The 18,370-nt window shown below is 41.8% G+C and overlaps 1 protein-coding gene across 11 annotated transcripts in view; it reads left to right on the plus strand.

The window, feature by feature from the left end:
* SLC8A1 (solute carrier family 8 member A1) overlaps positions 1–18,370 on the plus strand; it is a 345,969-nt gene that overhangs the window by 278,863 nt on the left and 48,736 nt on the right. For all 11 annotated transcript variants that reach the window (XM_049695818.1, XM_033419209.2, XM_033419206.2 and 8 more), the window contains one exon: positions 255–354. In XM_049695818.1, coding sequence (XP_049551775.1) covers positions 255–354 — 100 coding nt within the window. The remainder of the gene's footprint in view (positions 1–254; positions 355–18,370) is intronic.

Raw genomic sequence — 18,370 nt, forward strand, 5'->3', positions numbered from 1 at the left:
ATTCTTCCTTGGCTATTAGGCAGTGAAGGAGGCTTGTATTTGCTATGAAGAAGTTTCCATTTCAGGATGTTTCCAAGAAAGGACGATGCTTGTTTGCATAATCGTAACAGTGTTTGATGTCAATACTGTTGCTCTGAGCCTAACATCTGCTACCCTTTAGATAACTCGGGGGTTTTAAAATCATCAAGGTCTGAGATTTCCCGAGGCCTTAAACAACCCGACAATTATTTTCTGATTCTTTTCAACCTCTCTAGAGTACCGTGGACAAACTTATTAAGAAGACAAACCTAGCCCTCGTGGTTGGGACGAACAGCTGGAGAGAGCAGTTTATCGAAGCGATCACTGTCAGTGCTGGTGAGTGCTTTTCTCTGCATATTATTAATGATAATGTCCCGAGCTTACTTTTCCTGCCGTCACCACTTGGTCTAGGCCAAAGCACCAAAGACTCTCCATGATAAAATTAAAAGAGAAATAAATGTATTTGTAATGTACATGCACATTTTGGGGACGAATTCAGACTTTCTAAGATGAAGCAAATGTCTTTAAACAGGACATCCTTCTCTGTCTACATTGCGTCTTTCTCTCTGGAAATAGACAAGATAAATTTAAAGCCTACTGTGTCTCTTACTCATGGATAGCCAATCACAGGGTTTATCTGGAAAATTCCCTGAGAGCAGGAGAAGTGACTAAGTGCAGGTCAGAAAGGAACCATCAAAATCATAGGTGGGACAGGGTGACGTTAAGACACTTCACCACCATCATCTGCATCATTTTTCACTCTCTTCAACAACATCTAACAAATAAGTGTTTGCACTGGCTCTGGAAGTGAAAATAGAATCACATTCTGTTTCTTCCTATACAAGCAAAGTGTGGAGTTTTATTTAGGAAGATCCTATAAAATGAAGAGGGTTGCAAACTCAAGGAGCCAGACACCTGAGGAAATTAAATTCAGAAAGAAGTATCCCTTTTCTGTGTCACCAAACCTTGTCCACTCTCTGTGTGATTGTAAAAAGGCGGAGGAAATCCCCTTTCAACGATTCAGGAAAGCAACACTCTCATGGGATTTTCTGGTTTTCAGTTCTTCTGTTTCATTTCCACTGGTTCTTTCTCTTTAAAGATCACCGCAGGCTCATTTTCTACTCTTGCAGCTAATGAATAAAACTAGAATTTTCTAACTAGTGTTTCCCAGACTGGAAAATATGGAAACAGCGTCACTAGCGGTTGGGTCATGACTTCTAACACAACTCCGTCTTTCCAATCTGCCACAGAATAATTTGACAGATCTCCCAAGTACTGTGGGAACAGAGGGTGATAAAAAACGTTTGTGCCTGTTTATTATTAGTGCTGTTAATAATCACACTTTGGTTTCTTGCAGTAGAGTATACAGTGGAAATTTATGAACAGTAAATGATGAGTAATTGCTTAGGGGAGTAGATCTGAAATGTACGCATAAGTTCTAATGGAGGTGGGGACTCCGTGTCTCAGTCCTTTTGGACTGCTATGACAAAATACCACAGACTGGGTGACTTGTAAACTACAGAAACTTATTTCTGGCAGTTCTAAAGGCTGGAAGTCCAAGATGAAGGCCCTGGTAGATTTGGCGCCTGGTGAGAGCCTGCTTCCTGTCTCATAAGCTTCTCACTCTGTCCCCACATAGGGGAAGGGATGAGGGAGCTCTCCAAGGTCTCTTTTATAAGGGCATTAATCCCATTGATGAGGATCTAATCATCTTCCAAAGGCCCCACCTCTATATAACCATCATATTGAGAATTAGGTTTCAACATATGAATTTGGGAGGGATGCAAATATTCAGTCTATAGTACTCCCTCATTATGGCTTGTATTTTTTCTATAAATCTAAGATTAATACCTGAGGCGTGAGGTATATTCCTTCTTCGTAGAGAGAACAAAAACTAAAGGGACAAAGATAACTTGAATAAGAAACTGTTGACAAGGCCAGTGGTAGAAAATATTGAAAAATAACCAGGGCTTCCCTGGTGGCGCGGTGGTTGGGAGTCCGCCTGCCGATGCTGGGGATGCGGGTTCGTGCCCCGATCCGGGAGAATCCCACATGCCGCAGAGCAGCTGGGCCCGTGAGCCATGGCCGCTGAGCCTGCGCGTCCAGAGCCTGTGCTCCACAATGGGAGAGGCCACAGCAGTGAGACGCCCGCGTACTGCAAAAAAAAAAAAACAAACAAATTATTTTATGGGCTTTGACATACTAGAATTGAAACACTAAAAGCAGCATAAGCCTTAACAGACCATTTCTAATAGTTTCCAGGTTTCCTTTGACTGCAGATATATGAGTATTTGTACGATGGTCACGAGCTGGACCTCATTCATTCATTTTTCTATATGTCAATCATTCATTGTTCTTGCTGAGAAGGCTATGGCAGTGAATGAAAAAGACAAATAACCCTGCATGAAGCTTACCATCTACTGGCAGGAGACAGCAAATAAGTAAAATAAGCAAGAAGTCAAATAAGGTGTCTGTACGATGGTGAGCTAGTCATGGAGAACAACAAAGCCATGGAGGGAGACAGGAAGTGTGCATAGAGGCTGCATTGGATGGTAGCCAAAAAGACGCCATCCATAGACACGTCGTTGCTGAATTTGCTTTTCTAGCCATGGAGTGGTTTGTGTTGGTTCATTCACACATTTTTGTAACTTTCAGGGACCAAGGTAAACATTTTATGTCCAGTCTATGGCAATGGAAAAGGGTGGTTTTAAACAGCAAGAGTGATCATGCTGCAAACAAAGTTGTGTATTTGCTCCTGGTTAGAATAGGTATACAGAGAAACAACTCTAAAGATGCTAAGACATTCTTACTTTAAAGGGGAAGATTTTGGTTGGCCAGTACTTTCTTATGTTGAATCAAATGCTCTCGGAATCTCATGAGGTCAGTATTATGATCATCCTGACCTTCTGGAGGAAGAATCTGGGCCTCAGCAAGGCAACTTGCCTTTGGAAGGTATAGCCCAGAGCCCTGATCTACCAAACACTAGTCCAATGTGCTGTCCACTGCCCTGAAGAGCGAGACATTTCCAAGTGAGGAAAATTGCTCCTCCCATCTGGCTCATGGAGTGACGCTGGCCTCGTCACCTCTCCTGGTGCCATGGTTTCAGCACTTACATGATGAGAATAACTCCCACTCAGATCCTTTGAAGAACGGTTCATGAATGAAATGCCCAACCTCTCAAAGGTTCTTATTGATCATGCAATATATTCTGTTTTATGTTTCTAAGTGACTGCTTGGGAACAAGACAAAATGGCTCAGAAATTTGCAGGCTGCTGGGTAAAATGGATCTTCTTTACAATTTTGAGACAAAATATCAGAGAAGCAAACCCATAGCTTATAGCCATTAAATTACATGAAGGGCAGTTAGGAAGCTTAGTTGTTGTCATTAGGATTAAATTTAAGTCTCTAAAGAATGTTACTATTCTTGGGTTGTTAAGTAGACAATACAATTTGTAAAGCAGTATTTCTTGAAAACAGACTTTCATTGGATTTTAAGATTTCATGGCTAAATAGTTGAGAATCAGAAACAGTTGCCTTATTAAAAATGTTAAATTGCTTTTAAATGTCTCTACTGGGAGGCTTTTTCCTGTGCAATTTTCTGTGCAAAATTGAGACGATCTATCTTGCTAAACAAAAGTAATAATTTTATAACTAGGATTTTGCTTCTGTTTCCCACTGATTATATTTAAGCTAATTTCAAGGTAACCCCCTGGCTGTCTTTTGGTCCTCCTGTCTTCTCTGAATTTCATAGCTCAGTCCCTGGGCCTCCTATGACCATAATGTTTCTGTAAACCAAGTTCTTATAGTTCAATATTTGAAGAGTTAAAGGACTTATGAGACTCAAGGGATTAGGAAGGGATTATATAGTCATGTCCTGGCAGTTCTCCTTCTGTCTTTCCCTGCATAGAATACCAGGAGCGGTAGTGGTAGTGAAATGCCTGTCAGAAATTTACAAGGCAAGTCTAGTACCATCAGGTGCTTTTTTTTTTTTTTTTTGGCTGTACGCGGACCTCTCACTGTTGTGGCCTCTCCCGTTGCGGGGCACAGGCTCCGGACGCGCAGGCTCAGCGGCCATGGCTCACGGGCCCAGCCGCTCTGCGGCATGTGGGATCTTCCCGGACCGGGGCACGAACCCGCGTCCCCTGCCTCGGCAGGCGGACCCTCATCCACTGCGCCACCAGGGAAGCCCAATCAGGTGCTTTAAGATGTGGCAGCCGATGTATTTCCAAGGGAAACCAGCACTCACTGTGTGTCTGGTTTGAATTTCCCCCAGTGCCGCCATCTTTCTAGTGTCTCGGCTAGGGCAGAACGGAGGGTTGGCTTTAAGAGACTGTGGACCAGCTGGGCTACGAGGGAGAAACAGATGTTTCAGGGAAGAGGGCAAAGGTTAGCTGGGTAAAGAGAACCAGGATGCCAGTGCCAGTTCCACAGCCGGAACATTGTTGTTCTTTCCAGCAGCCTTGGGTGGTGGTGAGGTGAAGGACAGAGTGATGGCAAGCCTGGCTTTGGAGTAAGATGTGGATTTGTGTCCCAGACCTCCAAAAACTCCCTGGGTGACTCTAGGCAGATTCCTTCCCCTCTAAATCTCAGTCCCCTCGTGTGTAAAGTGGAGAAAACTGTTCCTCACTCATGGAGTTGCCATAAGGATTGATCAAGGCAACGCGTATTTTCACAAGGACTGTCTGTGCATTGGGATAGCACAGTTGGTTATTTGAGAGGCAAACTTCTTGAATATTCTACGATAAAATAGAACCAAATTTTGTGGAAAGGCAGTCAATTCAGTTTAATTACTAAAAAGGCTAGGGGACTAAAAACACTGGTTGACCTTTTTGCTTTGTAGTATTACACATGCCGTTTGATAGATAAGGCGAGTGAGATTCAGGAAAACAATGTGACGACTTGCCCAAGATGCCAAAGCTGGTGAATGTCAGCGCTGGGGTACATGTCGGCCTGGGATTCTCTTCTGGGTGAGAAGTGCACTCACTCGCTGTGCCTGAGTCCTGAGCACACACACACATAGAACACCTGTAGACATACATACGCAGATGCATGCAGACATGTATGTGTGCATACATGCAGATACACAAAACACAGGCACAGAGACAGGCACCTTATATGGCCTGTATCTTTATTCATTTGCATAACTGAGCTGCAGATTGAAATATGAAGGGTTTTTCTTCCCCTTAATATTTGTTAAATCTCCTTAAGCCCAGCTCATGTTTCCTTCAGGGAAGGCACCAGTCAATTCTCTAAAGAGGGGAGTGTTTGTTTCCCTAGGTGCATCTATAGTCTTCTCCTGCCTAGTAATTGGTGACATTCTTTCAAGAACATCATCACACTGCCCTCTCTTTTACCTGGTCATTCTAAGTATCCCGCATTAAGGCTTTTTCTCAAATCCTTTTACTTTTGACATCGATTTTGCATATCTGATATAATATCTGTTGGACTTCTCATAATGAAGGAACACTCAAAAGTGGCCAAAAAAAGAAGCCTTTTTGTAGTCTTGATTCTGTCTCTTGTCAACTGTATAACTTGACAAAGTATTTAATCTTTCCGAATTTGAGTGTCACCATCAGTAAAAAGAGAGGGTTGGACCAGGCGAGTTCTAAGAAACCAGCCAGTATAGAACTTTGGGAGCTCTGTGGATGTCTGCTGTAGTTGTACAACGACCCTGATGGCATCATGTTTCATGGACCAGCTGATTCTGAGCAATGAAAAAAAAATACACTCTGCCCACCTTCCTGGCTTGCTTATATTAAATATTCAGCATAATAGCAGCATGCAATTCACATCTATTCTCCTAGAAGGAAAGGGATGAGAAGATAGTCTTCCATTGTAAAAAAAGAAACGAAGTGAGAGGACGATTCGAATATTTCTAATTTTCTTCCTGCTTGGTAATTGGAGCCCAGAAATCCCTGTGGAATCCTTAACAGAAGAAGGGTAGACATTCAACAGGAGGCCGGGATCTTAGACGTGACTGGCCTGTCCACCCTCACTACACTTCACAATAGATTAAAATCAGAGACAGCGACACCAGCTAAATAAACAGGTGGAGTGGGTGTGGTCTGCTGAGTCTACCATTCCAGTCTGGAGACTAGCTCAGTTTGGGGGATGCTTCTGTCATCGGTCTTTCATCCATGCATGTTATGTAGAGTAATAAGTGCTCTCAGATAAGCTGAATTATTTAATAGCAAAAACTGTCACCTCAATGGTGCCCGTGAACAATAATTCACTTTGACAATCCTGTCAACCTGAAGACTGATCCACTGCCCAAGTCCTAAATAATAAATAATAAAAATGGTACCTCCAGTGAGTTTCAAGGGGTTGCCGTGCCATCTGGTCTAAGCAGGAATCTTTCTAGGGTCTATTATCAAACATCATTACTATGGAGACACTCTCATTAGTTAATGTGTAAACCCCTGGGTCATATGGAAATCCCATTTAAGCAGCTGAAAAAAAATAATCCTGCTAGGTCAGGTTTGACACAGACTTCATGTGACTTTGAGAAAATCAGAAAAACAAAGAGGGAAGAGGGTGTTAGGGATTTGGGAGTTTTCATTTTTGTCCTGTTTCTTGTGTGACTATAAAGATTCTTAATTATCCTTTATGTAAAAATAGAAATTGACTGAGGTTCATGAAAAAAGCTGAGGTTTCCTGAGAAATGGTAGGTACAGTTACCTCTAAGGAAGTTGCTCCAAAACCTATGTATAAAATTTCAGCCCACTTTCTGCTTAAATAATGTTACCATTTATTGCTTGTCTACCATGTCAATGAAAATAATCAATAGTCTATAATAAAAATAGAAAAGAGTTTTATTTGAGCCAAACTGAAGACTATAGCCTGCAAGACAGCTTCCCAGATTACTCTGAGAAACTGCTCCTGAGAAGCGTGTTTCTCAGCACAGTCTTATATCTCATCAGAACAAAGAACATTATACAAGTCAGGGATACATTTCTTCAAGGTTTCAAGAAAAAAAAGACAACAGACCAGCATGTGCACAGCAAGTCAATATGGCCTTGGCACCTGGGAAGAGAGTCTTATCACCCAAGGAGGACCAGCGTTGGAGTTCCAGGAAGGGAGGCATTTAGGTTTTATTTTTAACGTGGACATTCTTTACTTCTGGTCAATGTGCCCTTTTCTTTAATAATTAAATCAGATATACAATGTGTGTTTGATGGGCCACAAACAGGTTAGGGCATTGGAATGGATGACCTCTGTTTTTGGAACATGGAAGTACTAAAGGGTCCTCTGAAGGACCTTTCATTTTCAGCAATCAATGTCGACTTACCCTCAATGGCACTGCTATTTGAAATTTAGAGCTCTGGCTTTAGTCCAATGAAACATCTGCCTTAGAGTACATATTAGATAAACTGGGTAATTACACCAACTGGGCCAAAGCTCATTTAAGAGATCTAATGCTTAAGACACACTGTCTAATGGTCACATTAAATTCAGTAGCTGCTCTTCCTTGCTTTGAATTAGATATCAGGAAAGTAAAGCTTCTTTAACTTTTTATCAGAGCCCCTATCAAAACTGCTCTCACTGGATTATAAATTAATCATAATTTTAATTTTTACCTTTAAAGTATAATATTTGAAAAGTATTTGTATCTTTCCTTAGAGTTAGAGTTATTATTCAAGATGTCCCTTACTATAGTTAAAGAAAACATGATAGGGCTTCCCTGGTGGTGCAGTGGTTGAGAGTCCGCCTGCCGATGCAGGGGACACGGGTTCGTGCTCCGGTCCGGGAGGATCCCACATGCCGTGGAGCGGCTGGGCCCGTGAGCCATGGCCGCTGAGCCTGCGCATCCAGAGCCTGTGCTCTGCAACGGAAGAGGCCACAACAGTGAGAGGCCCGTGTACTGCAAAAAAAAAAGAAAGAAAACATGATAAATTCCTACTTTAGTTTAAAGAAAAGGAGTTCTGTTTTTTTCAGCAAATTAATTTTTTTCAGTGTTTTCTTATTTGCTTTGACCATCAGAAAGCTTAGTCAATTTTTTTTGTCCAAGTATTCAATATTCACTCAACTTACGTGTCTGAAAGTGTCCTTTATTTCTGCTTTCTTCAGATATTTTTTGGTCCTATTTTATCTTAAAGTAGTTTAACTTTATTAATAGGTACAGATCTGCTCAAGTCCTCTTGGAAGTAGAAAGAGTCTAAATTAAAATACTTTTTTTAACAACAGCAAATCTGTCCTATTTACCACTATTTCTCTAGTACCCAGGCCAGTGTTTGACAGTGATAAGAATTTGTTGAATAAAGAGTGAATGAATTTAGGTGGGAATCAATGTTTTCCAATCTACATGTAACTGGATTAAAAGCCTGTTTTCCCTATATCATACTGCCATGTCTGATCTAGAAAAAATCTATATAAACACATACATACCCTCATCCGTACATATGCCATATTTCAAAGAGTTTCAGACACATTTAATTCATATATAATATACACAGAACATACAGATATACAAATGCATGTAATTGTACCCATATAATACATTTATTTTTGCGTATGCAAATTGGATATGCAAATCCATATTTTAAATTGCATTTTCTGTCAGTTTCCTGAGTGGAATTTTAGTGTTTTTTGGCTGGTTATTATGATCCAAAATGAGAAAGAGGAAAAGCAGAGGGCATGAGTAACAAAGAGGATGACGGTAAGTTCCATAAAGAAACTATTTATGGCAGATATTCTAGGGCCATATTATTGGTAGGTAGATAAAGCAAATCTAGGATATCTATCAACTTTAAAATGCCAGTGGTAGCAGAATAAAATGTTGAATCAGGTAGCTTCAACTCTTAGTTTCAGAAAGAGGCAGGCCAGCCACACAGCGGTGAGAGAACAAGAAGGCGGGAGAAGCAAGCAATTAGTTTCTGGCCCCTGGCTTTAGCTAATATTTCTGAAAAGAATACTGGCTTGTTGGGCTGTTTTTCTCTTAAATTGCTTATTACAGAATCTTGAGGAAAACACTGTACCAAAGGCTTGGGAATGATTCAGCGTTTTTATTTGTAAGCCTGGAGTCACATCTCTAATGTGGTTTGGAGGAGAGGCAGCAGCTCAGCTCTGCAAACAATGCACCATCACTGGATCCAGTAGCTTTTTTGTTGGCTTCGGCTGCTGCGATGTGAATACAGTTTTAGTTGTTGCTTCCAAATCAATGCACGAGGTATTGAGGGGGGTTTCATCCCAAGGCGGGAGCCTTTGTACGCTGTTTCCAGTGGGGGAAACATTTCAGCATAATCCAGCGAGGTGGAAGGAGGAGAAAACATAACCAATTCCCCCCCAACACACACACACACACACACACACACACACACACACACAGGTGGAGGAGCCTTGTGAAAGTGACTTGCAGCATTAATTCTTGCTGTTAACAGCCTTCTGTCTTGATAAAAACCTTGTCATTCTGACTCCTGCACTGAAAAGCCACTTGCCTGGACCAACAGGCTTTGACAAAACCCAACAGCCCGTGCCTCTCTCCTGCCTTGCCTGTGCCTGTTCACATCTGGCTGGGTGTTGTCTCTTCTGTCCTGAGAAAGCATCTTAGACCAGAATCCTGGTGCAGACCTGAAAAGAACCTTACTGATCAGCTAGTCCAACCTTGCTTTTTTTGAATAAATAAGAAGCTGAGACCAGAGAGGGAAAGAATTTCCTCCAAGGTCACACAGAGCCTGTTTCGGAACCCAGGGTACTTGCTACACCACATAGCACTGCTCTCATTATTCTTTCCAAGTTGGCTTTTATGGAACCAGCACCTTTGCCCTTATTCCATGCCTGTCCCCTGATGTCACCTAAGGACCTCTGGGTTTCTTGATGACGTGAGGCTTCAGGATTAAGTGAAGCAAAGACCACAACTTTCTTGGGCCAACAGTTTAGCAGCATTCAAAGAAGTGAATGGCCCTGCTCTTGATGAATAGTTGTTTTGTGTTCACACCAGCCTCACACGGCAACCCTGTGCAGTAGGTATTGAGGAACCTGTTTACGAGATGGGGAAACAGAAGTTGGGATTCACGCTTGGACCCATAGGTTCTGGTTCCAAGGTTGGTACTCTTTCCATCTTGTCACACTTGTGCATCCCAGAATCTAATGCCCGTAGACCACAAGCTTATTACTTTTATTCCTCGTACTTTGCTCTTGCCTGAGGGCTTGTGCATAAGTTTTTTCCTCTGCATGGAAGGCTTTCCCTCCACGTCCGGATGTTCTCAGCATTAAGGTCTCAGCTCACGGGTCACCACCTCAGAGGACTTTCTGTACAACCCAGTCACTCTTTATTATACTATCTGACTTCAGTGTCTTCAGAGCCCAGATCACCATCTGAAATGATGTTTGTTCATTCATTTTACCTGATTACTATCAATCTCTCCTTACCAGAATGGACATTTTATGGGGTCTTATTTGTCTGCAGTTTCAATGCCTAGAACTGTACCTGACATGTAAATGATGAATAAATATTCACTGCCGATACGAATGGTACAAATGAAGTGACTCTTTTAACCACTGCATTCCCTTTGCAGAAGAGGTTTATTGGTTATTTTACTAGGGATATTGGTTCAGGTTAGAGGTTCAGCCTAGGCTTATGGGACAAAACAGTGACCTGAAATACTTTTAGAGATCAGACCTATAGACGTAACAGCGTTTTCTCCATGCCTTAACCAAATAAGGAAAATAGGCCACAGACATTGATAATGAGAGGGGAAGGGATATTTTAAAGATGCTTTATATTAAAGAAAAGCATCAAACAGCTCCATTACAGGATTTTTTTTTTTACGAGAGATGAAAAATCCACTGAGAACAGACAAATCTGATTGTCAACACCCGCCTTAGGCAACCTACCCTTTAAAGGAAGTGTTCACGTGCAGTCAGGGAACAGGATGTTCCACCTGAATTCCACTAAGGAGCTAATCCTCTTGTCCAAAACCGATTTCACTACATATAAGATTCTCACTTCTCTTAAAAAAAGTCTCAGGCTTCCCAGGTGGCACAGTGGTTGAGTCCGCCTGCCGATGCAGGGGACACGGGTTCGTGCCCCGGTCTGGGAAGATCCCACATGCCGCAGAGCGGCTGGGCCCGTGAGCCATGGCCGCTGAGCCTGCGCGTCCAGAGCCTGTGCTCCACAACGGGAGAGGCCAAAACAGTGAGAGGCCCGCGTACCGCAAAAAAAAAAAAAAAAAAAGTCTCATTTATCTTTTCAACAGCACCAAAGAGAAAGTTAGTTGAGGCTAGCGTTTGTTTCCAGGAGATGAATCTGTGAGGTGCCCAGGAACATGGAAATCATCAAAGCCTCTTTGCTGTCAGTGCAGAGCCCTGTTTACTGGCAACTCAATGAAAATCACAACACAGAGAAGGGACCAGGGACGAGCAGATGAGGTGCACCCTGAATGATTGCAGTCACTTTGTATTGTGCAAACCGAGGCCATGATGAGATTTCTAGATACCCCACTTTCACCACCAGTTTGCTGGCAGATCAACTCACAAACCCCATGATCAGAAGAAAGTCCCTTCAAGTGGTCCTGAGACCAGGAAAGCAGTCACAAAGCAGGGGAGTTGTCTTTGCCCAAGAGCTATCTAGAGTCCATTCCATTCTCTATGCAGAGAGATTGATGTTTGCCACAGTATGAAGAAAATCCCACTTCCCCCCAGGGCTGACATAAACCACTAGTAGAGGATTTTCCCAAAGAGTAAAAGAAAACCAGATTCTTTAGGAAGAAGAAAGGAAGTAGGACCATCCATTCATTCCCTGAAAGAGCATTCAATATTTTATACACGGTAGCATATGCAGGGGTTTATTTTAAGGAGGTAGGTTATTTCCCAATTACACTTTTCACAAAGTAATGTCAGATGAGCTTAGATTTTTATCAGATTGGATTGTTGCTGGACAAACCACAGAGATTTTTTTCTCTGGGAAAAATGGGTCAAGTAATTGCAATAAAGTGAAAGAGTTTAAATCTCATAAGCAAGTCACTTAAACTGTGAGCCTTCGTTTCTTCATCTTTAAAATGGAGAAAATAATACCTACTTTACCAGATTGCTGGGAGATTAAGTGGAATGTGTGTATTGACCCATATGCATGAAGGTAGTTAGGCACTTAGTAAGTGAATCTGAATTTATAGTTTAATCGCAGCAGCATCTTAAGAGAATCTAGATCGTCTTTGTGCTCCTCTGCATGTGGGGCAACCTTTGATACACATCTACTGTTTATATAAATTTCAACATTTTCCTAGGACATAATGTTGATTTTTGTTGTTGTTGACAATTACAGGGTTATTGCTGCCCAGTTCCCCCAAGGCTCAGCTTCCCACACTCCAGGAGGCTAATTCAGACACAGCTGCTGGTATTTACAAAGAGTTATCAGAGCCCTGGGTCCAGTCTTGGAATCTAGTGTGCCCACATACTACCCACTTCAACTAAACCGTCTAAACTAGCAGGAGGCATCTACACTTGCTGAGTATCACTTCTGCTTTTTGGAGGTTTATTTCTTAGGTGCTCCAGTCTGCAGGCAAGATGCTCCTTTATTGCAAGAGCCTGAAATTCTGTCAATCCTACAATCAATAAAGGGTAAGAGGACCCTCTGAATTTCAAGACTCAGCCTGACTTGGAGTGATTTTGCAAAAATAAAGCTTGGGGCAGAAACCACATGTGACTAATTCTGTCAGCCCCCAGTCATTTAGGAGCCCTCAGCTCACATAGAGGAATTCTTTAAAAAGAAATAGGCTAAGCAATTGAGTTTCAGCTTTAAACTGATTCATTTGGCTAATAATCAAACTTGCATGGAGCTAGAACTCCTTAGTGGATCCGTTTTTCATTTTGACAGTGGCTACATTTGCTGAGAAATATTTCTGTCACGTTAGATATTTCTTGTGCTGTGTTAACCATCCTAACAAGGTCCATAATGACCTCAACTATTAAGCATTCTGTTCTTTGTGGAAAATTTCACCCAGGGGTTCATTTGTTTCCAACAGGGTTGAAAGTTATGCGCAGAGAGTGAGCTGCCTTCAAGTGTCCCTTTCAGGATTGTCACATATCACCTTTCCTTAACCGCCCAAGTATGGAGTGAAAGTCGCACTGGTCCTGTGGGGCAGAATGGCCCATAGCTATCTCTGGCTTGGAAGTAGATGGTGGGGATGATTAACAGGGCCTATATAGGTGTCCTCTCCCTCTAAGAACAGGCCAGAAGTTCAAGTCACAAAGCTACAGCAGTCTCGAACTCATATTTCTTACAACATGATGTTGATATCCAATGCATCTCTCCAAGGAAATAGAATGAAAACTAGAGATCAGTCAAGTCGTCTCTAGAATAAAGGACATACTCCTAGCTGTGGGTGTCTAGGCACAGTGGATTTTAGGCGTGGGGTCTCCACATTAATTCTGATCCCCACGACTTAGTAAAGACGGGCCTCTTGATATATGACCAGGCTTGCTCTCAGGCCTTTGGCTGCAGGGGACGAGGGCAGTGAGACTAGAGACCATCAGAATGGCCCACAGCCCGCCACCCACAAGGATAACTAGCCACACCAAGAGACTTTGTCATAATCCAAATACATTTTAAAGAAGGCTTCAAGAGTGACACTTCTTAGAAAGAGCTGGTATGCTATCAAGGTTCGAGTTTTCTCATGACAAAGTTTTACATGGACTGAAAAGACAGTAAGTAATCACTTCTTTTAATCACTTCCTATTAAGGATAGGTGAAAGGTTGTACAATTGTGTCCCCCAAAATCAATTACGCTAGTGTGGAAAATGGAAGACATGACCTAGAAATGTCTTCGGAAGAGTGGATTGTTGATGTTGGTTTACTCGTATGACAATGTGTGATGTCAGCCCAACGTGTTCATTAACAAAAGTGCCCAGAATGAGGATGGCGAAAGACCTTCCCTGGTGCAGGCAAATAAGCGCCTCTTGGAGTTGCATTCAGCTCCACGCACTGCATTCTAAAAAGGAAGGCTGTGTACATGTCAGTCCCAAACTCCCAATCTATCCCTTCCCCCTACCCTTCCACGTACACGCTGCTCTATTTAAAATAGGTAACCAGCAAGGACCTACTGCATAACACAGGGAACACTGCTCAGTATTCTGTAATAAGCTAAATGGGAAAAGAATTTGAAAAAGAATAGATACATGTACGTGTATAACTGAATCACTTTGCTGTACACCTGGAACTAACACAACATTGTTAATCAACTAGACTCCAATAGAAAATAAAAATTAGAAAAAGAAGAAGCAGCAGACTGCTTAGAGGAGCATGGCCAGACTGAACTTGGAGCGAGGACTGAGGGTGAAATGAGAGGAGCCAGCATCAAGTACCTGAAGGAATGTCACGTGGAACACGATTAAACTTACTCCACATGGCTTAAGGAATGGGACCCGGACAAATGAATGGACCTACCAGCCCAAGCTGACAGCCAGAGCTGTTAAACTGTGCATTGTGAGACTATGAACTCCCTAATAGCTGAGACTCTCAAGTGTGGCATGGGTGACTATTTGGCAAAGAGATTTTAAAGAAATTCACATTAAACAGGGAGCTGACATGGGCAGGTTCCGAAACCCTTCCAGTGCTTTAAGTTCAGGTATTTTTCTAATCCCCACACGTTTCATTTGATAGAAGCAAATGTCTGTATTCTTTCCCTGTGCTTTGGCAACTCATAGATCTAGAAATTTGAGTGAATTGTGTTTTGAGATCTCTGTTGATAAGGAATTATCTTGCAATATACTTGGAAGAAAAGTTGCTGACATCTTCTACTTTGCATCAGGGAATAAGTATTTGGCCAAAAAGTTCGCTCGGGTTTTTCTGTCAGGTGAACAAAAATTCATCAGTTGAATCAGTTCTCAGTTTGTTCTCTTAAAATTAGAAGGGGTAAATTAGCTGATTGCTAAAGTTTCTTTCATTTAAAATATTTAGTAATTTTGTAAGAACCTTTGAATAAGAGAAATGGAAATATACAACAGAAGAGTAGAACTTGATTTATAATTATTGTATGTCGGGTTGCAAAAAAAAAAGTGATAGCTATGGAAGAGAAAGCCCATTCAGTAACAAATTAGCTTGTTAATCTGTTTGAAGAGAACAAATCTTTGTGCTCAGAAACGAAAGAGAAACAAAATCAAATCAACCACATGGGAAAAAAGGAATAAAATTTAAGAAAGAAATTATGCCCAAAACAATGTCTACAGAATGAAGAAAACCACTGTAGTGATCCACCTTCATGGTTATTGATTTGTATATTACATGAGGCCGCTGAGTAACACTTATTGGGCTTAGAAGATCTCATGAAGGCAGTGTGGTTGCCCACAAATACCATCCTAAACCCATCGTGTCATGCTCCCGGAAAGCATTCCGATCATTCTCATTATTCTCATAGTTGGAGGATAGTCTTGCAAAATAAAAATGGACTAAGTATAAATAAATATCTAGAAGGAATTGAAAGTCAGTTTCTCCGATTAACAAGATTCTCTAAACTGCTTTCCATTCCAGAGTTGTGATCATTTAGGCCAGTTTCCCCAATTCTAGAGTGAAGAGCTAGATGCAAACCAGGATGTTTGATTCAAATGGTTGGCCTTTGACGACGGGAAATGAAAATAACTTGCCACACTCTAGAGAGTCAACATCAGCCGTAACCATGATGTTCTCCCTTACTGTATTGTCTTGTCTCCTGGGTTTAGTTGGTCCCCAGGAACTCGAGAAAGAGCATATGGCTGACTGCCAAAAACATATCATACCTAGAACATAAATTAGAAGACAAACATTACTGATGCTGCCACATCATTTTTACAGTCCTACAACAAGGCAACATTGCATTTCTATAGCACGGGGCATCAGAAGAATTCTCAGGTTCAAACTTTGAATCAGTGTGTGACGATCGATGCTGTAGTCCTCAACTTGCTTCAACAAGACATCATGGGAAGTAAAATGTTCCCTGGGCTGTTAGATCAAATCCCAACTCAGCCACTTACTGACTGTGTCATTATTTTAGAAAGTCACTTAACATCTCTGAACTTCATCTGTACGATGGGATTAATGATGCGGTTATGGTAGGGATTAAATAAGATCAGGTATATGAAAAAAGTTAGCTCAGTGTCTGACATTTAGTAGACACCCCATCATGTTCTCTCCCTCTGCTCCTTTCTTCCTTTTTTCTTCTTAAAACCAAGCAGCTCGGGGAAGCTGTAGTGGTAACGGCTCATTCAAACAGAATATAGATTCTGTGCAATCAAGATACTCAGATCATATTGATGTACTGCCTTTCTTCTGACAAATAACAGTGATGGAATATGGCACGTCTGTCTGTAAAGGGGTTTGCAGTTTCACAAAGGACTTGGACATTTCCTCTCCTGGTCCTTACAATAGCTCTGTGATGTGGGATTTAGGAAACTCTTCCGATGAAGAATTGAGGCCCAGGAAGGTCAAGCGTCTTGCCCCCAAACAAGCTGAAATTGACCAGAAATTGACTTAAGTCTTCAGACCCAAATGTCCATTACACCCCAGCAGCCTCTATTTCTAGTTCTTAAAGTTCTCCCTGAGGCCAAACCCTGAGCATCTCTACAAATTAACACCTGGTTTACTTTAGCTGCTGTGTACTCTGCAGGTGCCAAGCCCAGGGATTGCCTTTCTTGATCAATTAATTGTGCTGACAGTACCCTTGTTCTCATGCTCCAGAGCAGGGCCCGGGCAAGTACCATTATATCAGTAGTTGAAGGGATGCTCTGTCCACTCTCTGTGATGTTAATGATTAGACTACTTTTGTAGTTATATTTAGGAAGTCCAGTATGAATCAAGGAAACCATTTAAAAAGCCATGGGAGGGATTAATCAAATACAGCTTGTTTGTTATCTTCCCATTACTGAAATCCATAAAGCTGAAATGAAGGATTCTGGGATAAGAGGATCCTTTGTTTGGGATCCTATAAAAGGAAACCCACCAACCTGCCTGTTTCTTTGCTAATACAGAAGAGAGACTCGAAAGAATTACACAGCATCCAGTAACCCTGAGCTGGCAAACATACCAGCAAATTACTGTCATCTCTACCATCACATAAAAGATGCTCCAGGTGTGTGTGTGTGTGTGTGTGTGTGTGTGTGTGTGTGTGTGTGTGTGTGTTTAATGCTCCACTGCTCTTTGCAAGGAGCACACTTTTAAGTACAGTCCAGGTGGTGATGAATGAACATAATATTTCTTTGTCCTTCTCCAAGACAAAGTAATTGTGTCTCATACATGGCAGTCAGGGGTCATTTTTAATATTTAAATAACATCTGAGTGGGAGATTAAAATTTATAAAGAGCAGTGAGATTCCAGGAGAAAGATGGGAAGCCAGTTCTACTTTCAAATGCAATAAAACAGATGGGCCTCCCAGTCCAGATTTAAGCATTAAGATGTTTAATATTCCTTATAATGTTGGAAGCCTACAGAAGGAAATTCTCCCTCTCTCTCTCTCTCTCTCGCATGCATACACACACACACACACACACACACATTTTGCATTGTACACGTACAAGTCATAAAGTTAATTCCAGAGGGCAATATTAGATTTTGTTTTTAAAAACCGAGAATGTCGGGCTTCCCTGGTGGCACAGTGGTTGGGAGTCCGCCTGCCGATGCAGGGGACGCGGGTTCGTGCCCCGGTCCCGGGAGGATCCCACATGCCGTGGAGCGGCTGGGCCCGTGGGCCGTGGCCGCTGAGCCTGCGCGTCTGGAGCCTGTGCTCCGCAACGGGAGAGGCCGCAGCAGTGAGAGGCCCGCGTACCGCAAAAAAAAAAAAAAAACCGAGAATGTCACCTTAGGACCTAGCATCTTGACCAAGTAATTAAATAATGATGGGGAAACACAGTAACAATCCTAAGTGGAGGAAAATAATGATAACTACCATGATAATCATTACCTTGAAATATCCTCAAACACTTTGCAGAAATGATCTAATTATTCCCTTGCACATCCCTCATGGGAAAGGGGTTATTATTTCCATCTTGAAGACAAATACAACATCTACTCTCAATTTATAAGTGTCATTTCTTCTCAGAAGCTTCATTATTTGTTTTCTTGTTCGTCTCCACAGTATGAGACTTAGACACCCCAAATTAAGTAATTTTGTAGAGTTAGAGGCAGAATAATCTGTGTTTCTATGAATGATTGATTAAAATCTAGTGTTTTCCAAACTGTTTTAATCATACCCCCTATAAAATGATAAAATATTTTCAAATATAGATATTTTGAAGGATCAGATACAAAATAAATATAACTAGAAAGTCTAGTGCTTTTTCTGAGCTTTCCTGGGGTACATGCAGTCCCCCCTTTGGATTGGGAAGCAGGGAGAAAAGGAGGTAGAGAAATCATTAGCATGGTCCTCTTCTTCCTACCCCCCTCAAACAA

This window comes from Orcinus orca, chromosome 13 (assembly GCF_937001465.1).
Source record: "Orcinus orca chromosome 13, mOrcOrc1.1, whole genome shotgun sequence".
NCBI classification, from domain to species: Eukaryota; Metazoa; Chordata; class Mammalia; order Artiodactyla; family Delphinidae; genus Orcinus; species Orcinus orca.